Consider the following 26,687-nt stretch of genomic DNA (forward strand, 5'->3'; position numbering starts at 1 on the left):
AACGAGAAACCCGCTTCGCCGCGATCGCGATCGCGGCTCATTCCGGCCCGAGAGGCTCCATTCACAAAGTAAATGACTATCGCACGGACGCGTCATCGTCGTCGTCATCGTCGTGATCGGTGGGCCTCCGAGTGACCCACAGACCCCATCGCTACGGCCTCATTCGCGGGTCGACAAACTGGCACGGCTGAGCAGCCGAGGCTCGAGCCGGTAACGAGTTATGCCAATCTGTCCCTTCCACTTCCGCCAATCCTAGTTCTTAACATTGTCACCAATTCAAACGATGCGGACGATAAAGAGATTGAATACATTGTACGATTGAGTACAATCGCGATGGAACGCTCAACGAAGTGGCCAGCGTCAGAACGCTGCTGCAGCATCTTGCAATTTTTATTTTTATAATTTTCAAAGATTAAATGGGTCTTCCTTTTTTTTTTTTTTTTTTTTTTTAGTATTTATACATTAATAAAATTTGTAAGCGTATTGGCTGCAAAGATGCGTTAGCGAAGAGATTAAGAATTAAGCTAATTGTAATTTATTGTAATTTTAATTGCCATAAGGTGCTCAGCGGACGTTGTCGCATGGGACTGCTTATTTCGGTATCGCCAATAAAAATTATCAACACATACTACAGGGAGTTATATTTCCATCAACGTTACGATCGTTTCGTGATTCATGCGATAAGCTCAGTAGACGCGAAGCGAGTCCGCGAATGTTTTATCAAAAGTTATATACTGATACAAGTTACATATGCATTTACGGCGGTCTCGGTGTATTTTGTGGAAATGTTCGCGGTTTTGAGAGCAATTTACGGAAACTTTTATCGCGTCGTAAAAAAACAAAAAAAAAAAAAAATTTCCGCAGCGAAAGCGCGCGCTCGTAATTTGATTTTAGGTCGACGTTTCGAACGGCGAGAAAGTGTAGCGTCCTGCGATGCGCACCCGTCCTCTTTCCTTTTGTCAGTAAACAAGCTGCGCCGGTCGTTTTATCAAGACCGATACGCGTACGGTGAAGTTTCTTTCCGGTTAGTGAACACGAACTTTCATGCGATTTCATTTTCGAAACAAAAGCCGTATCGAAGACTCGATAGATTCTCTCGGCCGTGCGTGACGCAAGAACCAAGACGTATGTTCGATGATGTTCGGAATCCCGGAAGTAGCAGGCGTCTTAAAAATTAATTCTATATTCGGCGCACGCGTGATTCTTTTTTTTTTCCGGAATTGGCGCGATAACGTTGCAGTTGCGATTGCTCAAGATCACTTTAAAGAAGAACCTGCGCGCGTCGCGATAAAGTGACGGCGGGAAAATAATTATAGTTTACGAAGTGGTTATGTATATGTGATAATAATTGCTTGGGTTGATTTTCAAATTAACTCCGCCGAGCAGCCTTGGCAGATTCCTATCGCAGATAAGCAGGAAAATCGTATGCGTACGAGAAACGCGACGGAAACATCCCTCTCGGCGAAAAAGAAAAAAAAAATTATTAATTGCTTCTGCGAAGTCTTATCTCGCGTAATGGATCATCCCGTACGCGACGCGAAATATTTCATCGCTAATCGAGAGCCGTGCGCTTCGTACTATTAAAGTCCGGCAATAAAACTGGTTGTTAAATCTCGTCCCGTGATTTCGTGGTCGTGAAACGATTAATTCTGAACACGTGTGTGACTCCGATGTTTGCTCACGTCGGTCTACGGATCTCGTGAATAAGCACTGATAAGAAGGCAGCGGGAGGCTCGTCTCACGTGTAAATCACTAACTAATCACGCGAGTCGTCGATGCGAATGACAAGCAAGATCTCGATCGCCGTGTAACGAAACGATGTGCGATAGGACTCGTGAAAGCACGAAGTGTTCGTTAGCTCATTGCGGTTCATTAAAAAATTACTTCTGACAAATATATGGATGGACTATTATTTCGATAATTAATTTCTATCACATGAAGAACAATTTTGTCCTCAGAAAAAAAAATAAAAAATTTAGCAAAGATTCCTGGCTCTTTTTCGATTGTCGTTTTTTTTTATAATTTTTTTCAGACTATTTCTTTCTCTTATCTTACTTCTAATTAAAATAAAATAAAATGCAAAGGTAACTTTCAAGCCGTATTACGCAATTTTCTTCGAAAGATTCTGCTCAACGTTAGGAGTTATATTATTGTACAATCATCTCACGTGAAATATTGCAACGTGATAGTCGTACATATCGCCTATTGTGCAACGATTAACTTGCTGATTACGGCGCTTTACTTAATTGCGGAGACACGCCGCGCGATCTCCTCGATAAGCGCGATTTCGCGCACGAGTGAAATGTTTCGTGAAAAGTAAAAAGTATTCTTCGGCGCCTGTTTTCTCTCGATTAAGGATTTATAACGATTAACTCGTCTCGCGATTGCTCGTCAGCTTGTGGCCCGATCGCCGAACATGTCATTAAACAGAATTTTGTTTCGGAACGTACTTAATTAACACGCAACGTTTAGCTTTCCGCCGGTGAATAAATAAAAAAAAAATTTTTTTAAACGCAGGTCTGCAAATAATACGTGACTCCGTCGAATGCATAATTAAAAGAACAAATTTCGTTTTTATATAACGAGATAATTGGGAGAATTAAATAAAGCGATCCCACTGAAAATGTAGAGCGGAAGTTTTCAGAAACCAAATTACACGAGTGTTACATCTTATCTTATTTTAAGATATCGCGCCGTAGTATAACTTGTGTGTAGAGACTAGCTAAAATTAAGACAACAATTGCAATTTAGCGCGTTCATCGCAGCGACCATTTCAAAAGAATTATTCAAAATATTAAAGCAGATTTTTTTATTTTTACCGCAGAATTCTACACTTCTCTCTATCTCTTTTTTTTCCTAATCAATACTTAGTTAATAAATTAATAAAATTTAGTTAAATAAAATTGTCTTAGTTCAAGCTTAGTACATCACATTAGAAGCAATCATTAACCTAAAGAATATAATTCTTCCAGTAAAAGAATTCCCTTTTCTTTTATTTTTCTATTTCTATCTCCATTAGTAATGTTTAATTAAAATATAACGACGTTTAGCTTAATGCGAAATAAATTTGTTTGGTATGATAATCGCGTTCGCTGTTCCAACACGTGGACGCGGCACATGCGTCAAATGTGCGCGTCACACATGTGCGCTGGAAGACGTCGAGAATGCAAATCTTTGATAAGCAAGCAGGCAAGATAATCCTTTAAAAACTATACGTCATATTGAGAATGAACTGGGTTCGCCAGCTGTCTTTCTACTTCGGGCTGGCAGCGCTTTACACTGCCATTATTGCCTGAAACGGTGCACTCGCGGGGGATGAAAAAGCACTCGTGAGAACGAGGAAAGCTGGCGAAATCGTGTCGGGAAGCGCCCGACAAGTATGTAATCTGTTGACATACGCTAACCAGGGCCTATCGTGTATCCTGAATATTTCACCGGCCGTAATAACGCTCGTTATCTTGATAGCCCGTCATTTCTTCGCGAAGCTGCGATTCTACAATGCAGGGAATTACGCGGATCGCTGTGTAATCACGAGAAAAACCGGTATAATAAACGGCGGGCGAATGATCGATTGGTCGTCTTGTCGACGGCCCGAAAAGTATATCCGCAGTCGGTCCGCGAGGGCAATCGCGAACGGGATGATCTTTTTGGTCCTGTGCGTTATCGCGCTGTCACTCGGCGGTGACGTAACCGCGTCATTTCGCGCCGACAACGTGATCGTAAAATTCATCGTCAACGCAACGCCCGTTCTGTTTCCACCTTCGAGAATAACTTTACAGCTGTGCAACAATCGTGGCAAGATTTTTGTGCTCGTTAAAAAAATTTAAAATTACTTGTCTCTACGTATTAATAAAGATAACAAAAATTATTGATTAAAGTCCAATCAAATATAATACTCTGTTGCAGATGACACGATCGAATTATCGAAAACATTGTCGAGCAATTATCTGACGCATAATATTCGTAACGTTTACGAAGGACTTGATCCAGTGGTCTACGATAATTTAGAACATCGGAATCTATACGTGCTGAATTTGGATTGCGATTATGCCCCAGATCTTTTGCGACAGGTAAAATACATTTATACATCCGTCTCGCACCGACACAAGCGTTTTGCGAATAAGAAACATAAGCGGACGGGGATATTTGTTTATAAACCTCGGAGTGAGATAATTAAAAAAAAATAAAGAGCTTTATATGTATTTCATTAATTACTTTGAACGATGAGACTTACGGGCAATGTGATCGTCGCATATTTTATATTGATCGTCTTATTTATCGCGATACGTATCTGATATGAATTGACAGGCACATTCGAAAAGAATGTTTGTCGCCCCGACGAAGTGGCTGCTTTTTCAAGATCGAAAGCGGAAGATCGACGGCAACGATAACGCCAATCTGACTTTTGCATTTAATGACTCTTTGCTGGAAATCTTCGAGAAACTCGCGATCTATCCCGACAGCGACGTACTGCTCGCGCGAAGATTCGCCAGCGACGTTCTCGAAATATCGTCCGTATATCGGCCAAGCCCGCAGCGAAGCGCGACGTGGGAAAATCGTGGAAATTGGACGGCCGTGCACGGTCTAAAAATGAGGACTTTCGACGTTGCCTCGGTGCGAAGAAGAAATCTTCAGCGGACAGCTCTTAAATCCTGTCTCGTGGTACTTTAAATAAACGACTCGTAAATCAATCGCAAAAGAAAATGCACTTAAATATCAATGAGACGTTCGCCAAGCGTTTTATTTGCAAATTAACGCAACGTGTGTGCGACATGTATAGTTGCTACTTTAAGCGGAGAGCAAAGCAAATAAAATATTCGCCACGGTTGTGGTAAAGTATCGAAAGCATCGTGGTTTAACCTTGATTTTAAGAATTTCTTTAAAGGAAAATAATTTTTTTTCTTTTTTTAAGATTTATTGGAATTCCAGATGACGGATCCCAATACTGTTAATCATCTGACGGACTTCAAGGATAAAGCTATAGATCCTGTCACGAAGGCGAATTATCCTTGGATACTGCATATAGTGAACCGAATGAATGCTACGTGAGTTTGATTTTTAACCGCGTTTATGCCACATATTTCATTTTCACAAGACGTTCGTGAACTGAATTCAAGGGTGATAATTCGTAACGAATAATCATGCCAATTCTAGAATCTTGAATACGAGCTTCGAAACGACGTAATAAATACGAGCTCAAGGCTCATTAACGAGGCCGCGGTAAAGTGATCAGACGATTACGGTACACATATGCCAAAAACAGTGATAAATTATTTTAACCGAGCTACGATTCGTAATCAGACGAATAGAGACCCTTGTACATATAATCAAACAAGAGTACAGCGTATTTACAAATTTGTTGCAGACGAGAAAAACTGCATCGTTATCACATTTATTCGTATCTGATCGGCTGTGTAAAATCCACTTTTCGCGATTAAATCTGTCAACATTGATATAATTGTTTTTCAATTCCTTGTTTATCAATATAATTATATATAAATATATACAAAATAAATATGAGATGCGATACATGCATTTTTGCTTTCAAACACAGAATAAGTTTTGAGATCACGGATAGCTGGGGATATCGCTCGAAAAATGGTTCTTGGAGCGGAATGATCGGGATGCTAGACCGGCGTGAGATAGATATCGGCGGCACCGCAACTTTTCTTGTTCCGGAACGTATTGGTGTTGTACAATACGTTCAATTATATACGCAAACTTGGTAAAAAAATTACTCATTTTTCTGATACGTCGATTTAATTAACTTCCATATAAATTAATAAAAAAAAAAAAATAAATAATTAAATTGCAATAATTAAAAAACTGATTTATGCGTAACGCACCAACTTTTTAAGATAGAAACCGTCTAAATTAAGTTATTATATCGCTATAAATTTTTTTCTCTTTATTACGTTATTGTTTCAAATAAATCTGTCACAGCTCGCGCTTCATATTTCGGCGACCTTTACTGTCAACTGTGAGCAACATATTTACTTTGCCCTTCCAACGAAACGTTTGGATAGCGATCGCCGTATTTCTTATGCTAGTTTTCTGTTTGCTCTACTTGTCCATTAAATGGGAATATTATCGCAACCAAACTATAGACACGACAGCCTATTGGAATCAATTAAATCCCAGCAAGCCGACGGTCAGTGATTATCTTCTAATTCTTCTAGGTGCATTTACTCAGCAAGGTACAGAGACAATTATCAATAATAATCATGTACTCAAACGTAATGTTTAAGAATTTCGAAAATTAATTTCTTTTTTTTTTTTTTAATGCGTGAATTTTATTTAATATTTCAAAAATTATTTTTATTTTATTTAACGTGAAATCGTAGGATACTCGTACGAGCCTTACAGAATTTCGACACGAATTGTAACTTTTATGTTACTGCTGACGTCGCTGAGTCTCTATGCTGCGTACACAGCAAACATCGTGGGTCTGCTGCAGTCTACCACGGATTCAATTAAAACTCTTCCGGATCTCCTGAACAGTCCTTTAAAATTGGGCGCGCAGGACGTAGTGTACAACAGACATTACTTTAAGGTCGGTGGATATATTAGCGATATAAAAATACTATTATTTTTAATTGCCGAAAACTTGTTACGGTGTCAGGATTATTAATAACGGTAAGTAATCAGAAGAAATAAATGAATTAATAGTTTGTCGGATAGTAGTCTTTTCAAGATCCGATCAGGAAGGCTATCTGGGAGCAACGAGTCGAGCCGAAGGGGCGGAAAAATAATTGGATGACTATAGAAGAAGGTGTGCGCCGCGTGAGAAATGAACTCTTCGCGTTTCAAGGCGAGGTCGGCACGGTGTACCAATTGATGCAAGACACATACTTGGAGGAGGAAAAATGCGGCTTGACCGAGATCGATTTTCTAAATGTCTTATATCCGCTTCTCGTGATACAAAAGCGATCGCCTTACTCGGAGATAATAAAAAATGGGTAAGTGGTACGTATTATCTTTACGTGGGGCATAGTTTTCGAAACTTTATTGCGACACTAGGGCATAAAATTGTCTGCAGTTTTAGAAGGCACATTTTATTGACGCGTTATTCGTAAGGCGGTAACTGCGTACGCAGACCGGTAATTACCTTGTGATACAATGATTCTTAGAATGTTCGGCATAACGATGAATTATGTTTTTCAGAGCTCTAAAATTACGAGAATACGGACTGAAATATCACGAGGAATATCGCCTGTATACGAGAAAACCAGTGTGCTCGAGTCAGACCAGCTTTATCACTATCGGTTTCACCGAATGCTATTTCGCGTTGGTCACGATGGGCTACGGAATACTTTTCACCGTAATTGTATTTGCATTCGAGTTATTATGGCATAAGAGGTAAGATTAAGGGCGACCTCATTACTGTGCCTCGAGTTATTCGTTACGTTTTCTTTTGCAGGCAAACTATGCGCGCGGTAAAAGAAACGTCAAGCTCAGAATCCAATTTTGTAGAATACCTTGATTAAATGTTTGCAGAAAATGCGTGTATATTAATTACGATAGAAGCTAAGAGGCATTTTTAAATCTTACGACAAACGCAATCCATTTTAATAAATCTCATAAGTTACAATAATTTTAAAGCACCAGCAGCAGCAACATCAAGATTGCAATATAAAAAATTACCAGCAAAGTATTATATTTTATATTAGAAAACACAGAGCTCTTATTTCAAACATTCTTATATTTAATCTAAAATTACAACAGAATATATACATCGACTAAAAAATTCATATGCCTAATATTAAATCTATTATTTTCAATTGAATCTTTACCTTCTCCTAATTTCCCTTTGTCATGCGTATACAACACTTGATTATATATTAAAAGGAAATTAATTAAATAAATATTCAAAATTATCAGTTATTGACATACATGTACAAATAAATATTACATGCGCGCTGGTAAAAAGTGTTCGTAGTAATTTTTCGTAAAGTCTACCATAAGATCTAACGTGCACTCGGGTAATTCTTCGACACAAGTCGCTGGGCTACCAGCGAAGCGAGTAAACGATGGTACAATAGTTTCTGGTGGTACAACCGCACCATCTTCGATGTAGCAACAATCTTTCAGAACGGATCGCCTGCCCTATAGCGAAACAAATACGATTGTAAAAGCACCGTGCTTGGGATTCATATGACATATCGACAAGCTTGTTTTAATACGTACAATTATGGCATTCTTCCCAATGTAAACGTAGGAACCAACCAACGCTGCATTTACAACTGCTCGCTCTCCCACAAATACATGATTTCCCATTGTTAATGGGAAAAAGGCAACCCTAATCGAGATTAATAACAACAATTAATTAAAACAGAATTTGAACCTAAGGACAATTGTTTGTAACGCAAAATAGTAAAAAATATATAGCTTGCCCCCTGCTAAATTTTTTGAACGGTGGTCGAATGACTGCATTCTTGCTGATAATACAATAACGACCTGTTCTGACATTCGCTAGATCACCTCTAATAATAGCGTCAGACTGCACTATTACTTTACCATGCAGTACAATATTCTGCGAGCCACATAGGACAGTCAGCCTGCTCACTTTATTTCCAGATGCCTGGAGCAGAGAGAATTTTAGGTTATGTATCATGTTCAATTCCAATTTCTTAAACGCGTACGCGTCGTTAAATAAATACAAATTTATTAAGTCACTTTTAGAGTATATTTTTTAACACTTTTAACAATTTAACGATAATAGTTTTAATGTTTCTGATCTATTTCAGATATTAATAAACGTTTTAATAACGCTTTAATAATACTTCAATTTTTGTAATATTACTTACCGTTTCAACGTATTCGCCTTTATTGTAATAAATATCTTGTGGCTCCATTTTTAGTAATACAACACAGTCAATGAATAATATTAAAAGCGATCACATTAATTCGGTGTCGCTCCTCCGAGACAAACAAAACGAGAAGCTGACCAGCGCGATTGATCAGCTGACGAAGCGATAGCGAACGCTATCGTCATCTACTAACGAACGTGTGTACTATTCTTTGCGTCGCGGGAAAGTCGCTAAGAATTTAATTCTCAGCTGATGTTACGAAATCTTGTAAAAAGACGATTTTAAGTAACCAAAAGAAAATTTTTTTAAATAAAAATAAATCGCAAAGTAATACCTTACTTTACTAAATTATTTGCTCATTAAATGTATACTGATATTTAATGCAAACACATTTTTACCCTTGTTATCGAAATTGTTCGTGCGATACGCATGACAAAGCAACGTTGCAGAAAGAATTAGTAAAAAGAATTTTGCATCGATGCAATTTGTAGCATGCGAAAATACAAGGTAAATGTAATAAAAATTCTACCGCAAGTGCCGCGGTATAGAATACGGAAAAATCTCACAGCTGCGGTTTCTCACAACAAAATACAGACGCCGAGTCTCTTGCGCCGGCTTTGACCATCATTGTTGCGAGTAATACTTTTGATAATTATACCATCGGGAAATATTCCGTGAGAACACGAAAGCTGATAAAAATCTCGAAAACCGCACGTTACTAAACCGTTCCACAGGATACGATTCGCGAGCTATACATTATATCGATCTAACATGCGTCGGAAATATTACATATTTTACGTGGACCCATAATCAACTCACTACGTAGTTTTTCCCTTTATTTGTTCTCATTATTCTAAATTACAAGGAAGTTTTATCACGGACGCGAGCTTGGTGTACACTAAAAGACTGCGATGGACGAATAATCGGTGCTGTCGACAATTTCGAAGAGATCCCCCATTTGCAATCGCGATTGCAACGAATACAGAACCGATTATAATGCTCTTCGTCATTCTGAGCATTCTTGCGATATCGCTCGACATTGCGTCTTCCCGTCAAATCGACGACGCAATTCTACAATTTATCACCGATGCAACGCCCATTTTATTTCCGCCGTTGAAATTATCGATACACACGTGCATTAACGATGGCAAGATTTTTCTTATTTTTAATTTACATTTCGTGATTTTTGGAAAATGTGTGTTTAAAAAAAAAAATTTATGTATATTGAATCGTTATAAATTATAATAAATTAATCTGCCACCATGCCGTGACGTCGCTATAAATATCACAATCGCTTCATTTAAGAAAGCGATATTTTAAGGAAATTGATTGATTCTGCTTTTACTTTTTTATAGACGATACGATTATATTATCGAAAAAAGTGTCGAAGTACCGTTTGATACATGACATCCATAATTTCGAAAAGCTCGAAGAGAGATCTTACGACAATGTGGAACATCGAAAACTCCATATGCTAGACCTGGATTGCGATTACGCCACCGAAATTTTGCGACAGGTACCAGACGTATGTTGCAATTAAATAATCATAAATACAATTTTTATGAAGCAAACACATTAAAAAAAAATCTCATTATTCATTGTCTACTCATTATTCAATGTTTACTTCGTTGACGTTAACACTTTCGCTTGCGGATGATTATTCGCGATTGCTCAATAAATTTGAATTACACACATCGTCAAGAAGAAAAAAAAAGGAAAGAAAAAAAGAGTTTTTAACGTTTTCAATCTAATATAAGAGAGTGCAGAGAACTCTTTCATCATCGGATTAAATTAATTAATTATTTTCTAATGTTGTGCAATAGGCACATTCAAAAGGAATGTTTATTGCCCCGATGAAGTGGTTGCTTCTTCAAGATCGAAAAACAATCGGTAATACCAATGCAACTGTCACGTACAACAACTCGATACTAAACATCTTTGAAGACCTGTCTATCTACCCCGATAGCGACGTGATTCTCGCTCAAAGATTCGACGGTGACTTTCTTAATTTAACGTCCGTGTACCGACCAAGTCCGCAACGAAAAGTAATATGGGAAAATCGTGGAAATTGGACGACTGAAAATGGTTTACGAATGAGTACCTTCGTCATGTCCTCGACACGAAGAAGAAATCTTCAACAGACAGCTCTCAAATCCTGTCTTGTGGTACTTTAAAAATTTCGCAACGTAGCTCAGTTTTTAACTATTCAAAATTTTTTGTGTACAGATACGTTATTATTTTTTTCTTTTTTATCTTCGCAGGTAACAAATCCTGACACGTTAAATCACTTAACGGATTTTATGTATCAAACTATAGATCCTATCGCAAAGGCTAATTACGTATGGGTGCATCATTTAGTGAACCGCATGAACGCAACGTAAGTCTTACTCTCTCGTCGATTAAATATACTAATACTGAAATTTTAATAATTACGTAAACCTAAAAAATAAATTAATTTTTACGGTAGGGTAACGTTCGATATCGAAAACACTTTTGGACGTAATAAAAATGGATCCTGGGACGGAATGATCGGCAAGTTGCAGCGACGCGAAATCGACATTGGCTCCGGAGCGTACATGCTAACAGAACGCGTATCTATCGTGGAATACATTCAACTCTACACAAATACTAAGTAAAATTCCATCAAGAATCTAAATCAAGAGATCTCTTACTGAAATTGACACAAAGTATAAAGCTTTCTATAGTTTATGTTTCATATTCCGACGTCCCTTATTGTCCACTGTAAAAAACATCTTCGCGATGCCCTTTCAACGAAATGTCTGGATAGCGACAGCTACATTTCTCGTTCTCGTTTTCTGCTTGCTCTACTTGTCTATGAAGTGGGAATATTATCGAAGTACTTCGAATAAATCGGCGGTTTACAAAATAAATAGCGAACCAACGATTGTCGACGATCTTCTCGTTCTTTTGGGCGCGTTTGCTCAACAAGGTATTATAATTTAATATAAAAACAACTTCTTAATTTATAAGTTAAAATATATCAAAAAAAAGTTTATGAAACGCAATAAAAAGCTTTATGTTTTAGAATCCTCGAAACCAGTCTTTTAATCCGAAATATTTCTTTGTAGGATATTCGTACGAGCCGTACCGAATTCCGTCTCGAATCGTTACTCTAATGCTGCTGGTTGCCTCGCTAAGTCTTTACGCCGCTTATACGGCAAATATCGTCGCACTTGTGCAATCAACGACGGATTCAATCAAAACTCTTTCCGATCTCTTGCACAGTCCGTTAACTCTCGGAGCACAAAACTACGTGTTCAACCGATATTATTTAGAGGTAAACAAGCTAAAGCTTTAACATCCATAAGACAAAGAATTGAATAATCGAAGAAAAAAAGAAAGAAAATTTATCTTATTGAAATGTAGGCTCAGCAAGGTCCCGTTAGAAAAGCGATCGTAGATAAAATTACCAGCAAATCGAATTGGATAAGCCTAGAGGAGGGAATTCACCGTTTAAAAAGCGAACCCTTCGCATTTCATGGCACGCGAAATGTAATATACAATCTTATGCAACACACGTATCGGGAAGAGGAAAAATGCGGCATAACCGAGATCAGTTTCGTGAACTCAGTAGATCCGCTTCTCGTAATACCAAAGCGATCGCCTTATTTGGAAATAATAAAAAATGGGTAAACCCACATTTTTTTCTTCTTCTACTTGTTGCACGATGAAATGTAAAGCAATCTTAAACTACTCGGGAGATTAATTATTTTCAGAGCTTTAAAACTGCGTGAATACGGGCTCATGTATCGGACTTATTATCGTTTGTACGCAAGAAAGCCGGCATGTTCGGGTCAGACTAACTTCATCACGATCGGCTTCACGGAATGCTACTTCGCGTTACTCGCAATGGGATACGGCACCCTAATTAGCGTATTCGTGTTCGTGCTCGAGTTATTGTGGTACAAAAAGTAATATTAAATGTATAAAAAATTTATTTTTTTTAATACATAACGCGTCATTATTATTCTTAATTTTTTTTTACAGACAAAGTATGAAAATGAAGGAAAGGCCCATCCCCGTAGCTGAAGAATCAGATCTCAGCATTGTCAAATACATCGATTAGACTATCGTGAATGTATGTAATTCGTATTCACTCAACGAAATTAAAAAGAAAAAAAAATTAAAACTTTCTAAATTCCAGCTGATGCGGCAAGCAAATTAGCTTGATTACTCTGCAAATTCTTTCCGTAATTTTGACGAAGGAGAGTCGATAATCAATATTAATTTAGCGTACATAGTAATAGCGTATAGTAATTAGTAGGAGCTTATAGTAAAGCCATGTATGCAATTATTGGAAAGAAAGCTGGCCTCGCAAAAATACCCTAACGAGCAACGTATCACTGATTTTAATTTCAGAGAAGATTCTTACTTTTAATAATTAATCTATATCGTACAGTTAAAGCGTTATTCAAATAGCTCCCGTAAATTATTTATTCCCTATAAATATTCATATCAAGAAGCAGATGGAAACCTATCATTCCAACTGTGGTCATTTGGAAATCATATACAGTACTGACATCTACTGACAAGATATTATATCAATTTATGTGATAAAAAAAGAAAGAAAGAATACTTCGACGCGCGGATCTGTAGTCGTTTGATTATTTTTAAGCAATTTATTATTAACCATGTAATATTAATTATAATTGTTTAAAATTGTTAAAAATATCACGGATTTTGAAGAAATTAAAAATTGTATAATTTAAGAAATTTTTCCGAGTTATCGAATCACGCGATCTAATTATTTTTAAGTAATTATACATTTTCCCGAAGATTTTCAGGGTTTTGAAATTAAGACATTTAAATACACTTTTCTGAAATTATGAGAATTGAATAATTTGCACCGTTTATAATTCTTAAAAAAAAATAAAAAATCTCGCGAATTTATTTTGGAAACCTAGGTTTAAGCGCGCCCTGTTAATTTCGCTGCTGCAATACGTAATACGCCATTACCTCGAGACATTTCTTGCTTATTAGTGCGTCGGAATTACAGCACGATTTCGTTATACATCTTTAATTAGCTTCGAGAAGCTAGTGTTGTGTCTACGCGATGTCATAGCAACCGTCAACGTGTAAACCCCCTCGGGCGTTAGTAGCGATTCATTCTCGGCCGCGTCGCGATGCCGCCGAATTCTTAAACCCTTTTCGATAATGTCGCTGTTCAGGACAAAAGAATGGTGGAGAACGCAGTGCGGGGTGAACGAGTCTTTCGACAGGCGAAGTCTTTTGGTCACGCCGTTATTCGGCACCGACCGAAAAGACGTCGTCGTCGTCGGCAGCCACAGTGGCTACCTTCGGATATACAGCCCATCCTCGCAATGGATAGACGAGACCAAGTCGCCGAATGGCTACAAGTCTTCGGATCTGATCGTCGAGGCGCAAATCGGCGACTGCATCGTCGACATGAAGACGGGAAAATTTGTCTCGTAAGTTAAATCACGAAGTTCCCGAAATAAAAAAAAAAAAAGATTACTGACGTCGCGAAGAATGGCGCGTTTTTAATTCTGAAACGCGTGGTCTCGCGAATGATATTTGCGAAAGGCGAAATGATAAAAAAGAAAAAAAAAACAACTACTAATTTTAATTGGTTACAATCAATTACGACGGAAGAAAATTGATTTCATAATAATCGGCACTAATCTGTTTCAGAGGCTCGCAAGATACTCAACTGGCGATACTGATATCAAAGAAGCTCGTTATTTACAGCATAATTTTGAACCAAGGCTCCGTTGAGCACGGTCTGTACGACAATCTATCTTATACCATAACCATAAAAATCACGAATCATAAAATGTGCACTTGTAAATGCATTTAAAACATTTTTCTTTTTTTTTTTTAAACCTTTCTGTTCTTCGATTTCTCATTTAATTTCATAAATCTTTCCTTTTTTTTCTGTCGATATTAATAAATGGTGCGTTTAAAAGCGCGCCTAGCGAACGAGCAATAAACCGTTCCGTAGTCGGTCTTAACTCAAAGAAAACAAATACTCAAATTACATTTAATGAAAGCAGGAGCCGGCGGTGCAAGAAGTCGGTGTCGCGATTTTTCTATTCAACTTAATTGGATTCCAGAATCACAATGCGCCGCGTGTTATCGGAATATTAATTTCCGTGCCGCGACAATAACATTAATTGCGGGATGGAAACAGCCTTCGGGTGAGATGGGCAAGAGCGCGGCCATAACGGCTAACGAGATCGAGCGTTCGGCGAAGTCCCCGTGTGCAGGCTCGATTGGAATTCTCGCGAGAAACCTGACTTAAGAATGGCCCGCTAATTAGATTTTGCAACAAACAAGTCTACAGGATATGTCGAGCATTGCATACATTTTCATTTCATTGCGGCATACCTCGTAATCACCTTATTAATATCCCTCGTTATTCGCCGCGGTAACTTATGTCACTGCCGCTAATACCGCTGTCGTTATTACGGGCATTATCATTTTTGTTATCCTCATTATCGTTATATTATTAACGCCGTTATTATAATCCTCGAGTTCGATATGTAATTTATATATTTGAGCGGTGAGGGAACGTGTAATTATTTTTCATGCGAGAACGAAGGAGCCCGCGGGGTCCGGAGGCGGTGATCACGACGGACCCCGGTCTCTTCCTCCGGAGAGCCGGTCCAGACCGCGTAGATAAAATGACCGCGAGCGGTGGCGGCTGCGCTAACGAGCACCGGCGAGCGCGCTAAAGTTATTCCCGCGTGCAAGGATCCGCGCCGATGAGAGATGAAGACGCGCGTCCCGTGCCGGCGATCTTTCACGACGGGCCTATCGCGGAACGATTTCCACGCGATATCGACGGTAGCTCGTGGTACGAGTTGTGTAAAGTCGGATATCTTTCGCGCGAACGTGTGTAATATGTACCCGCGCGGCGGATTGCGTTGGAATCGAAGCGACGTCGACTTCTACAGAATTGTCGTAAAAATCACGAAGTTAATCATCGCGGGATAAAGAGCGGAGCGCGAAGATATGATAACGCAGATGAACGTTGGTCGATTTATGAGTCGTATATCGATTACCTTAAAAAGACTACCTTGATAGATAAAGAAAATTAAACTTTAGTTTCTTTCTTTTCTTTTTTTTTTGTAAATTAATTAATTATAATTAAAATGTAAAAGATCATATATTTGTGACGTCGCTTTTCGTTTTTACTTGCCACAATCGCGAGCGATCGAAAACTCAGGTGCAGACGTTATCGCGACGTGTCTATCCTTCTCGAAGATTTTTCCTCCGTTTATATTGATTTACGTAACGCTAAAAGACGTTTCTTTTTTTTTCTTTTTTTAATTTCCTACAACTGCTCGGATTGGCGCACGTTTTCCTCGTTGCATTCACGATTTGAAATTAAAACGTCTTTGAAAGATCAAGGAGGAGTCGGATCAGACAATTTTGACCCTAGAACGCCATGTGGAGGAATATTTATCCATTAATATTAATGATCCACGCAATTCTATACATAATGCGGAAAATTACATAATCGTTGCGGGAAAACATATGAATTGAAATAGTCTTGATAATCGGAAACATACACAGTCTCCACCTAATGCGTGATTCAATTCTGGTGCATTTAACGAGATGTAATAACGTTACACAGTGTGAAATAATGCTTGCCGAATTATTAAAAAATATATCAAGTTGTATAATTTATACTGCACGTTATCGAAAAGTGCTTCACGCGTATCTTCCGCATCCGATATTTATCCACGAAAAATGTAAAACATTCTGCCTCCCCTCCTTTCCCTTTTCCCTCATTTTTAAATATATATCGAATCGGAATAAAATTAAGTTTGTTCGCCGCTTAAAGACAGTCTTTGCGGCTGAGAAAAAAAAAGCGCTTGTCGGTCAAAATGACCGACTTGGAACCGTTTCGATGTTAAAGACTGCTTTCGTAGCACGATCCGAGATCGAGAGAGACGCCTCGAGCGAGTATCTCGTTAAATCCAGCCGATATTAGACGCAGCAATAACAACCGCCGAGCGTTTCGTAATAATTCGCGAGCGCCGTTACGACGTCGAGCGCGTTACGTCGTCAAGCGCGTATACTTTTTTTTCTCTCTCTCTCTATTTTTTCTTCTTTTTTTTTTCGAGCGCGTAAAACGCGCGATTCCTCTCGGGGCGGCCGCGGAACGGAAAGTGAGAATGATTATCTCCCTCGATGAAAAACCGTCCACAGTCAATTTCCATTCCGACTGCACGCTCGCACCGCTCGAAAAAAATGCAAATTGCACATTGCGATATTATTCTCACATGTACAAGTTGCAACTGTCCGATTCACTTCATTCGTGAGATGAGAGTCTACTTCCTGACGCCAAGCAGGCGCCACCAATTTTCACATTATCTTTTTCATTTTCTCAGCAAAAATGATTAATTTTCTCTAATAAGTAGTTTCTGTCATAGATGGAAAAAAAAGAAAAAAAGAAAAAAAAAAAATTGTGTTCTCCAGCTTCAACTCGAGGCATTTAGTACGTCAATCAATTTGCGGCGTGTAAAAATTTGCGAGCAAAAAATTGCAATATCTTATCGATTAAAAGTAAAATCTTATTTTCTTCGTCGAATCTTTAATATATTTTTTTTTATTTCCTCTTTCGTTTTTCCCTCTCTTTCTTTTTCATATGATATATGTAGTCAGCAAAACGCATACACCGATCAGCTCTCATCCGGATGCTCGTGCGTGACCGCGATGGATTGCGGTCTGACCTATATACAGACAGGAATCGCGATTGTTCGTCGTCTCGCGCCGCTTGTCTAGCACCGCCGCCGCCTGAGAGCTCGAACATCAGTCTCGCATATTTATTTCTTCAATTAACCGCTATGCACATGTCTGCGGGCGCACATAATCGGCCTGATTTAATGCCGATGAAAGAAAAAAAAAACAAGAAAAAAACCGTCTCTCCGGCAAAAGTGCGAGGCAATTTTTACCAGTTCCGACAAACGTCGTCCTTGCAATTAAAAAAACCCCGCAAGGACACATTCCTTCAAAACCATTCATACGTATTACGTAACGCGTAATAAATAGGCTTTTAAACGGCGTGGCTTCGGACAGTTTCATTAAAGTTTAATTAATTATTCTATTCAGGAGACCACTGCGGTCTAGAAATCGCTTACGAGCATTTGCTACAGCGATTTCCGGCGTCCCTGACGACGGGGCCGTTTGGCGGCGTGCGGGGTCGGGACTTCCTCTGCGTTCAATGTCTGGACGGCACGCTTCTATTCTATGAGCAAGAGACTCCCACCTTCAGCCTGATTCTCGGGAATCGCTTGCTGCCGGAGCCGATCGTCTACGTTTCGCGGAACGACATCTTCGTGACGCCGAGCTCCGCGTGGATCCTCGAATGTTACAGGCAGGTTGTTCTACTGTGCCGTTCCAAGTAGCCCGTCAATGAACACCTGCCGGTGTACAGATAACGCGTCGCATCGAATTGCGGCTTCGTCTTTCAGGATTATTAACTGAGAGAACTAACGACGAGATATACGATTCGCTATCATTAGATTCCCAGCGATAGGCAGATAAAAAAAAAAAAGGCAAAGTCTTTGAAATTGTCGAGTCAACGCACCTTTCAGTAAAGTTGCGACAATAATATTAAAAATTTAATAACATAAAAAAAGAGCGTGTCTATTAAAAAAAAAAAAAAAAAAAAAAAAAAAAAACAACTTAAGTTTGCAATGACTATTGTTCTCACGTGCTCCAACTTTGGCCGCGCGATTCATTTAAATATTAACGAGATAAAATTATCGCGGTCATATGTATGTACGTTTTTCGCGCAGGTATAAGAGCATGGCGGAATTTGGCAGCAAGGATCGTTCGGAAGAACCAAAGAATCTAGAACCGGACTGGAGTTACAATGTCGGGGAAGCCGTCCTCGATATCGACGCCGTCACCTTGAGCAGTTTCGAAGTTGGGATTCTTATACTAGGCGAAAAAAATCTATTTTGCCTAAAAGACAATTGCGTCACCCTAAAATACGCGAAGAGACTTGAATATAAGGCGCTCTGTTTTCAAGCTTATGTGATAGGTAATTAACGACGAGAAAAAGAAAGAAGAAAGATGAATTAAATTCTGGATTTTTGAAAAACGCTTAAAAAAAATTAGATGCGACGCGCCTAATTATTTTAACAAATAAAAAATAAATGTACTAATTGAGCATGATGCTTTTAGAACCGGATGGTAAGCTGATGGTGCTCGTAATCGCTGACACAAACACCCTGATGATTTACGAGGGCACGACTCTTAAGTGGTCGGCTCAGTTGCCTCTTACTCCGGTCTCCGTAACCCGAGCTCATTTTCAGGTAACTAATTGCACAATTCTATAATTCGCGTTCTCATTTGACGCGACATTTCAGGGTGTTGTCTTACAGAAAACGTCTCAAGAAAGGAAAAAGAACCTACGCTGTATCCGACGAAATAATTTAATCTTCGCCAATGTGAGAAACAAATAAGAGAAGGAAATTATCGAGGGTCGAAAGATTAGCTTATCTAGACAATGACATAGTGATCGATATACGAAAATACGAAAAAAAAATTCTTTTTAGAAATGAAAAAAACATAAAAATAGAAAAAACCCTCGATGGAACGCGTATCTGCGCCCGTGATAATGCGCAATCAGAGCCGATGACATTTGACAAAAAAAAGCGAACCGAGACCTCCATTATATCGGTGTATCCTCTTCCGTGTCGCATAATCGGTATCTCCAGTCGTCGTTTCTCTGACAACATTGTGTCAGGCCCGGATCTATTGAATTTTTGCTATTGGAAGCTTTTCTTTTTCTTTTGTACAACTCTTATTTCATATTTTAAAGAAAAGAAATGAGGAATAATCTCAAACCTCTAAAGTTCTGTAAATCTAATCTTATCTTCGTCTTTTATTGTAAGAATCTTCCGAGAAACAAAATAGAAATACATTTCTATGTAATGCGATAAAAATATGAATATACATTTTTTCTTAAGAGTTTCGTAGAAAATAATTGCCCGTTTACTTTTCCCTGGAGATACGATTATTTAATTGGAATCGCGTTTTACAGATTTCCATCCACCGTTCGCGAAGCCTGCGTCAAATGCCGGCGCAAAATGATAATCTAATTGCTCGAGAACGTGTTTGACTATCTTGTGAATTGTTCGTTTAGGAATTTTCGAAACCGCAAGACCAAGGGAGGAAGGGGGGAAAGAGGAGCAAAGATAAAAGCGAAGAGCTCGCGTGGCGACGATGATCGAAAGAAACACTCGAGGCTTTTAGCATCGGCATCGGCAATGAAAGACCGACCGCGAAAGGAAAAAACCGCAAGAGTGCAGGGAAGGACGAGGAGTCGGCAATTATCACCCTGGCTTTATCTTATCGTCCTGGCACAGCTAACGGCGCGACCGGCAAGGTTGTCATTGTTGCCTTTCCGGAGGACACCAGTGCGCGCGAATTGCTGGCTAATTAGCTTAATACCGAGAACTCCGCTTCGTTAATCAGTCAACTATCGTCGTGGTAACTAAAGTTTGTTCCGCGTGTACACGTCGGCGCGAGAAAATGCTTAGAAACCGCCTAAATCAAGCCGGACGTCAGTATGTTATGAAAATAGCAATGATTATTTTTTTATCTTATCGTGCACAATGGCAAAAGTAGAAACAGCCTTTCGGTTCGCCGGTATGAAAAGAATCTGGTACGAATGTTTTATCTGAGCTTCCACGGGTAAAAAGAAAAAAAAAGAAAAAAAAAAGAGAAAACAAAAAAAAGAGAGAGAGAGAGAGAGAATAATTAAACGAAAAAGTGATAGTTGTAATTAATGCATACATATTGCCACGGTTAAAGGTCCGTTGCCGCACTCGAGTCATTTTGATGTTTTATTTCAAAGGTCAAATTACTTTTTTACGAACGAGTCTTTAATTTAGTTCTCATATTGCTTTTGCACAGATCCGTAGGATAATAACTATGATGTACAGGCCATTCCGGGTTTCCCGCGATTTTTTCTTTCGTTTTTTTTTTTTCTATTTTTTATCCACGGTTTCTTTGACCAATTTGGGGTTGATTTTGCCTTTTGCGGCGTTGCGACTATAATTTAAAGTTTGATATTTCTTTTTTTAGCACTTAGACGGAGTGATCGTCGTTCTTTCCGAAGAGGGCCAGCTGGAGGCTTGCTACTTGGGCTCAGAGCCGTCGTTATTTATCGCGCCTCCTCTACATCGTCGCGGATACGATTATGTGGCCGCCGAAGATGAGCTCATGGAGCTACGCAAGTCGGCGAAGAGAAATAAGGCTTCCGGTACGAATGACACGTGAATCTATATATGCACGAGCAATTAAATTTTACAAAAAAAAAAAAGTTCTTAATCCTTTACTACAGGGCATTAATTGTTTTATCATTAAAATTATAAGGCGTTCAGCTTAGTGACGTTAACATGGACGCCGAGCTGATAATGTCTGTGACCGTGTCTACGGATCTGGAGCCTCGTTTACGAGGAAATCAGGACGACTCGAAAGACGACGCGGAGGGTCGTAATTCAATGTGCAGGATCACCATAGAGCTGTCCACGTACACAACGCTTCGCGACGTTCAAGTATGCGTGGACGTCTCAAAGCCATTCGTCGTCGAGAAGGATTGCCACGTTATTACCAATCTTTGTAAGCTAGTCACGTAAAGTTACGTGTTTACGGCGCGAAGTCTCGAGCAAGGGAACAGCGGCTCGGAAACGAACAATTAAAACGCGAGAAGTAGGACGGCGGAATTATGGAAAATATAATAAATAATTTATATATACTTTTTTTACTTTATTTTTTGCAATACTATTTTTCATTCTTTCTCGATCGTACGAATGCGAAGGTGACCGGCACACTCTGCGCGCGACGATCTACGCGACGACGGATCTGCCGGCGATATCGTCGGACGTGAGAGTCACGGCGAGCTACGAAACGGCGGATCGTGGGAGTCTACGCGTACTTCAGAAGATGGCCCAACTGCCTCTGAAGATGATGCTGAGGGCCTGCCCACCCGAGAACACGTCCACCTTCACGGCGACCATCAAGTGCAGCGAGCCCCTCGTGGCTTTTAGCCAGCTGTTTCCCGGTAAATCCATCGGCACCGTCGTTTATAATGCCTCTTTACCCTTCCCGCCTTTCGCGACCAGGGCTGCAACCGCGATAAACTATTCTCTCTACGATATAAATCTTTTTCTTTTTCTTTTCTCTTTCTTTCGCCATTTTGCGCGATAAGTTCCCAACAAACTCCGGAAGAACTCCTCTAATAAGTTTTATTCGGCTTGAATTAAACGTACAATTTTGTATTACAAGCACGGGATTGCGTCTAATATTCAAATAATCCTTCTCGAAAATTTTATTCCGCTTTCGTATTTATTTTTAAGGGGATTGATCGTAGCGACAGGGGCTATGGAGTCGTGGAAAAATCGGTCGTTCACAGGACGCGACATTATAAAACCCATAGCTTTACGTTGCCGCCCTGTTGATCCCGTCGTCGTAAAGGATTCCCTAAAAACTCACGGATATCTTTTTTTTTTACTCCCACTGCCTCGTATTTCGCCTCGCTGTTCCCCGTCGGAAATTACGGGCTAGGAAATTGTAGATAGAGAATTAGGATGTCTCGTTTACGAACGGCGATATTAAGGAATCCAGCCTCTTTCTCTCTCTTTCTTTCTCTTTCGTTCGTGGAGCGGTTTAAACGCGCGGCATCTCAGCCCACCTAATACGATAATCAGACATCGCGGACCCCAGGAACCTTACCCCGAACCTCTTCAATCACGGCGCATTTTCTTCCTTTTATCGGCCTCTCAGCTTTTAGCCTCGCACACCTGGTAGATTCGTAATTTAAAGTCGGTAAAATTCTCGTTAAGTGAATTCCTTCCCTCCCGCGAGAGCCGCGCGGGCCCGAATGTATCAATCATAAAAATATCAACGTCTCGCCCTGAGTCTCGGTACGCCCGACACGGAATACGGAACGATAGCTTTAAGAACGATAACTACCGGGCCGTAATTTTCGTTGCAAATATTTCGACAAGTTCAAACTCTCTTCTTTCAAGAAATAGTTTTGAAACCCAACGCCTGTCGCGTTATTTTCGTAAAGTTAAAATGTTAATTATTTCAGTCATTAAGATCTCGGTGAACGGAGATCAAGTGAGAACAAGTATAAATCTAAATTAATTATAATATATTTATAATCGAATTAAATCGCTAAACTTTTTTACTTCCTTTCGACGGAGGTTTAAACGTTTCCCATGAAGGTTTTAATTTACGATCGTTCTTCGTAGAATTTACAGGAGACTTGCAGAGGCAAAATTGGAATGCGCTTGGCTTGCAGCACGTGCAAACTGGCAGTGTGGTGACAATCGTTTCCGGCGCTACTAGTAATCGATATCGAGTGCAGTCGAATGACGGGCTTTCAATGGCCTTGGTGGTTCAGCAGCTGCTGAATAGGCTCAAAGACAAGGCTACCGGAAACTTTACAACTTCCATTGCGCAAAATCATATACAGCTGGTCCAATCTCAGATGGAGGCGCACTACCGCAGCCGTCAAGAGGCGGACAAAATCGCGGTGATTTATTTTAATATATTCCTAACGTGAATCTAATTTTGATTTGCAATCGTCGCATAATTCAAAGAATTACATTTATTCGAACGTTTCATTTATTATTGATTTTTTGCCGTTTTCTTTTCAAATTAATTAGTAAATTTTAATTTCTCAGAATTTATTTCTTATCTTTTTTATCTCTACTCTTTTCCCTCTTTCTTTCTCCTTCTTTCGTTTTTAAGCTCATGCTTTTGCCGCTCCCATAAGATTTAAGATTAGTTTCCCTCCCGATCGCACGACGACGATGATGACGCGCGGCGTCCGATTCATTAACATTGCCGTTGCCGTCGATTAATTACCCTCTCCCTTATTCATTAAGCCTGCTTTTATTTTTTTTTTTATTTGTTCGCAAGCACAGAGCGAGATCGGGCTGCTGTCGACCCAGTTGAGAAACATCGAGAGAAGGATGCTGCGCGCCGTGAGGGAGCGGAACACCCGATCTCTGACCGCGACCGGACTACCATTCCTCTTGGAGTCGACTTATCGCGCGATCTTCGCGCTTCTGGATGATCTCGCGATCGCACGAACGGTAATTGACCAATGTCCTACCCTCCTAACAACCGATCTCCTTCCATTTACAACGTACTCGCTCATTCTACGATCGATCTTAGCCTTTAATCAAGATGACGTTGGACTGAAGCGCATCCAGTCCGATCTCGTAAAGCTTTGCCATAAAATTGTTGGAACAGTTGGAAACAATTTCTTAATTTCTATACAACGGCCTTACACTTATTTACATCTACGTACTTAATTTTCTAATTAGTCCTACCGTAAAAAAAAGAAAAAAAAAAGATAAAAGTTGTTAACTTTTTCTGTGAATTTTTAATATTAAAGTCGTAAAAAAAAATTTCGTTAAACTCTAAAGTAGGTTTCTTTCTTTTTATCGAATTTAAATTATTTTCTAACTAAAATATATGTTTTCATTTATGCTACTTGTAATTAATTAAAGGTAACTTCTGTTCGTGATTTTTAACGCGTTCGTCGGAAAAACTACAGCTTCGGAATCTGCTTGTTTCGATAATGCTCGCGAATCGCGCGTGCTGTAATTGCCCGCTGTAGCCTGCCTTCGCTTATTCACCCAACGTTGACAGCAACCGGCGAGCGGCGACCGTAATCTCGGCCGTATAAAACACACGAGAGCCACTTGGCGGCCGATTGCGGCCGATACGCTACGTTTTATCACCGATCTGGAAGCGGAGATGGCGATCACACGACGGCGGTTTCGCGAAACTGTATCAACGTGCCCGTGATCGTTACTCGATCCCTCTCGTCGCGCTCGAGTGGCTTATTATTTGCGAGATTTATGGCACACCGGGGAAGGGAATTCAATGTGAGCGCCGATTCGCGCGATATACAGGAGAGCCACGTTTAGATAGTTAATGAAAGGAAAGACTACGGCGCGAAAAAGACCATTCCGTTCGAACGAACGAAACACAAATAAATAAAATATATAAAAAATAATATTAAAAAAAAGAAATAAATTTTTTACAAGAAATAAAATAAAAATTAATAATTCGTTGATATGTTCCAAAGAGAGCAGTGAAAATAATGTTCAGTAAAATCGAAAGTGCGCGTAATTAATAAATGTAAAAAAAAAAAAAATGGCTAAGGTGCGTGGCGTGAAAATTATACCGGCTCGAATTCCTAGCCGAAATCTCGGGCATCGTCCGAGTTGATTGGCGACGCGCAGTCCCGCCAGTGCGGCGTGATGTAACGCGGTAATTGGGCTGTTACAGGAACGAGAACGCGCCGGCCACGGTTTGCAGTGCGTCGTAAGGTTACTGCTCCTGTTGCTGCGGCTCAATATAAACGACGACAAGTACGCGATGCTCGAAGCCGCGATCGGATTTGAGCCACAGCTGCGCGACGAGCTCGTAAGATTTGCCAACATATATTTCTAGTCAATTAACTAATTCAGGTACCTATCTCGTATTTCAATACGTGTATTCGCTCGGTTTCACAGGATTGGGAAGAGATCGTCGACGTCAGTCTGAATACATTCCTAAAAGCTACATCGAGGAAAGGCACGAGCCACCTGGACGCGAAGTCCACGTTAAGCAAAATGACGTCCGCCAAAGAATTCGCGAAGTTAAAGAAACGTTTGGTGCACGCGATTGAACGCCTCGACAGCTATCGAGAAGGCGACGCGGTCGAAAACGAACAATCCGAAACTGGTCCTTCTTAAAAAAAAAAAATCGTTGCGTCGCCTGATAAAGAAACTTCTCTTCCAGAAATCTTACGTACGTATTCTAAGAGCAGGTGAACGTTCGAGTGTAAAGGAAACAAATTTTTTCATGTAAATTAAACCTCTTCGATCAGAATTTAACAAAGACAAATAAAAAAAAGAAAAAAAAAGCTTTATCGAGAGAAACAAGTTTCTTTAACTGATTTGTCGTGCATGATTGTCCCGAAATAAAAAAGAAGAAACGAAGTTTTTGGAGCGCAAAAAAAAAAAAAAAAATTACAAAATTTGAATTCCGTGTAGTGGCCTCGCGACATTCGCCGGCGTAATCTCGCCCCAGCATCCTTAATAAGATCCCAGGAATATTGCCGCCGTCGCGCGCTGGGCGTTTATTGGCGCCGTTGCGTATGCATATCGATACGTTACGCAGGTGCGATACACGCGTACCGCGCAAAGTCGGACAAGCCGCGGTTTACGTAAGTCTCGTACACGCGCCGGCGCTGCGGCGATAATCACTATCCAATCCATCGCCCGCGGCATATTATTGAAATAGGCGAAGTCGAACGGCGTAACGTATAGTTTGAGTGATTCACTAGCTGGCGCCACGATTCCGCTTTTTCGAAGCTAATTAATGGGGAAGAATGTACGAGGCGGGAGGAGTGTATGTTTAACTCGGTGGGAGCAATAACAGCCACGCGCTTTGTTCGCGATAATTTTCCTGCGAGAGCGCTCTCTTTCTCTCTCTCTGTCTCTCTGTCTATCTCCGTGTAATGTTATGCAAAGTGGCTCGCCCGGCGCAGAATGGAAAGGATCGTAAGAATTTTTCATCCCGAGTTGCCGCACGCAAGCCATTCGATATCCCGCCGCGACAATACAGAGACATGTAACTTATCGAGCGATTACAGCGTCGTTGCAAGCAGAACAACTGCGCTTTTGTTGGTTCCTCCGTTATCGAGGATTGCACGCCAATACATATGCCGAGCATGAAATCAATTCCGTCCGGAACACATCACCGCGATTGTAACAGTATTCGCCATAACCGAGTGTTAAATTAATTCAATATCTCATCCGTCTATATCTATTAAATTGCACATGTAAAACAGATTCTTCG

General features: G+C 39.9%; 4 protein-coding genes across 9 annotated transcripts in view; 3 read left to right on the forward strand and 1 right to left on the reverse strand.

The window, feature by feature from the left end:
* The window catches only part of LOC139101154 (probable glutamate receptor), a 33,606-nt gene extending 26,018 nt beyond the window's left edge, over nt 1-7,588 (forward strand). Inside the window, exons 1-9 of one of the 4 annotated variants that reach the window (XM_070654062.1) lie at nt 3,960-4,070; nt 4,309-4,662; nt 4,930-5,045; nt 5,555-5,725; nt 5,944-6,197; nt 6,345-6,553; nt 6,685-6,959; nt 7,165-7,359; nt 7,421-7,588. In XM_070654062.1, the coding sequence (XP_070510163.1) occupies nt 4,324-4,662; nt 4,930-5,045; nt 5,555-5,725; nt 5,944-6,197; nt 6,345-6,553; nt 6,685-6,959; nt 7,165-7,359; nt 7,421-7,487 (1,626 nt within the window). In that variant the 5' untranslated portion in view covers nt 3,960-4,070; nt 4,309-4,323 and the 3' untranslated portion in view covers nt 7,488-7,588. Of the gene's footprint in view, nt 1-3,959; nt 4,071-4,308; nt 4,663-4,929; nt 5,046-5,554; nt 5,726-5,943; nt 6,198-6,344; nt 6,554-6,684; nt 6,967-7,164; nt 7,360-7,420 lie in introns of those variants that run through there. The other 3 variants (XM_070654063.1, XM_070654064.1, XM_070654065.1) reach the window with 3 other exon arrangements.
* Nucleotides 7,589-7,682: 94 nt separating this feature from the next.
* On the reverse strand, nt 7,683-9,130 carry LOC139101185 (dynactin subunit 5-like). The gene is made up of 4 exons (XM_070654130.1): nt 8,808-9,130; nt 8,394-8,581; nt 8,188-8,299; nt 7,683-8,106 (listed from the first exon to the last, which is right to left on the reverse strand). Exons 1-4 carry the CDS (start codon nt 8,853-8,855, stop codon nt 7,909-7,911), a joined length of 546 nt encoding a protein of 181 aa, XP_070510231.1. The 5' UTR covers nt 8,856-9,130; the 3' UTR covers nt 7,683-7,908.
* A 126-nt stretch (nt 9,131-9,256) lies between these two features.
* LOC139101152 (ionotropic receptor 75a-like) lies at nt 9,257-13,075 on the forward strand. Of its 3 annotated transcripts, XM_070654055.1 has the most exons (11): nt 9,257-9,957; nt 10,166-10,326; nt 10,634-10,975; nt 11,072-11,187; nt 11,278-11,442; nt 11,516-11,760; nt 11,900-12,108; nt 12,198-12,460; nt 12,548-12,742; nt 12,819-12,909; nt 12,976-13,075. In XM_070654055.1, exons 1-10 carry the CDS (start codon nt 9,807-9,809, stop codon nt 12,895-12,897), a joined length of 1,926 nt encoding a protein of 641 aa, XP_070510156.1. In that variant the 5' UTR covers nt 9,257-9,806; the 3' UTR covers nt 12,898-12,909; nt 12,976-13,075. The 3 variants fall into 3 exon arrangements, with proteins under 3 accessions (XP_070510156.1, XP_070510153.1, XP_070510154.1); XM_070654052.1 differs by lacking the exon at nt 9,257-9,957 and having other exon boundaries at nt 10,061-10,335; XM_070654053.1 differs by lacking the exons at nt 9,257-9,957; nt 12,976-13,075 and having other exon boundaries at nt 10,061-10,335; nt 12,819-12,965.
* Nucleotides 13,076-13,974: 899 nt separating this feature from the next.
* Nucleotides 13,975-25,719, forward strand: LOC139101190 (protein PTHB1-like). Its single transcript, XM_070654136.1, has 12 exons — nt 13,975-14,260; nt 14,484-14,572; nt 17,913-18,177; nt 18,602-18,849; nt 18,993-19,123; nt 20,901-21,078; nt 21,192-21,437; nt 21,637-21,879; nt 23,075-23,358; nt 23,753-23,923; nt 25,131-25,268; nt 25,358-25,719. Exons 1-12 carry the CDS (start codon nt 13,986-13,988, stop codon nt 25,577-25,579), a joined length of 2,490 nt encoding a protein of 829 aa, XP_070510237.1. The 5' UTR covers nt 13,975-13,985; the 3' UTR covers nt 25,580-25,719.
* The last annotated feature ends 968 nt before the right edge of the window (nt 25,720-26,687 follow it).

The sequence above is a fragment of the Cardiocondyla obscurior genome, linkage group LG03, assembly GCF_019399895.1.
Source record: "Cardiocondyla obscurior isolate alpha-2009 linkage group LG03, Cobs3.1, whole genome shotgun sequence".
Classification (NCBI taxonomy): Eukaryota; Metazoa; Arthropoda; class Insecta; order Hymenoptera; family Formicidae; genus Cardiocondyla; species Cardiocondyla obscurior.

Excerpts from the sequence above, each read along its gene's own strand:
- LOC139101190 (XM_070654136.1), top strand. The coding sequence starts at position 13,986 with ATGTCGCTGTTCAGGACAAAAGAATGGTGGAGAACGCAGTGCGGGGTG. Across the intron at positions 23,359-23,752 it reads AAGAGGCGGACAAAATCGCG|AGCGAGATCGGGCTGCTGTC; the intron begins GTGATTTATTTT and ends TCGCAAGCACAG. Across the intron at positions 25,269-25,357 it reads CACAGCTGCGCGACGAGCTC|GATTGGGAAGAGATCGTCGA; the intron begins GTAAGATTTGCC and ends TCGGTTTCACAG.
- LOC139101185 (XM_070654130.1), bottom strand. The coding sequence starts at position 8,855 with ATGGAGCCACAAGATATTTATTACAATAAAGGCGAATACGTTGAAACG. Across the intron at positions 8,582-8,807 it reads AAGGCGAATACGTTGAAACG|GCATCTGGAAATAAAGTGAG; the intron begins GTAAGTAATATT and ends TCTCTGCTCCAG. Across the intron at positions 8,107-8,187 it reads TTGGGAAGAATGCCATAATT|GGCAGGCGATCCGTTCTGAA; the intron begins GTACGTATTAAA and ends GTTTCGCTATAG.
- LOC139101152 (XM_070654055.1), top strand. The coding sequence starts at position 9,807 with ATGCTCTTCGTCATTCTGAGCATTCTTGCGATATCGCTCGACATTGCG. Across the intron at positions 9,958-10,165 it reads ACACACGTGCATTAACGATG|ACGATACGATTATATTATCG; the intron begins GCAAGATTTTTC and ends ACTTTTTTATAG. Across the intron at positions 10,327-10,633 it reads CCACCGAAATTTTGCGACAG|GCACATTCAAAAGGAATGTT; the intron begins GTACCAGACGTA and ends GTTGTGCAATAG.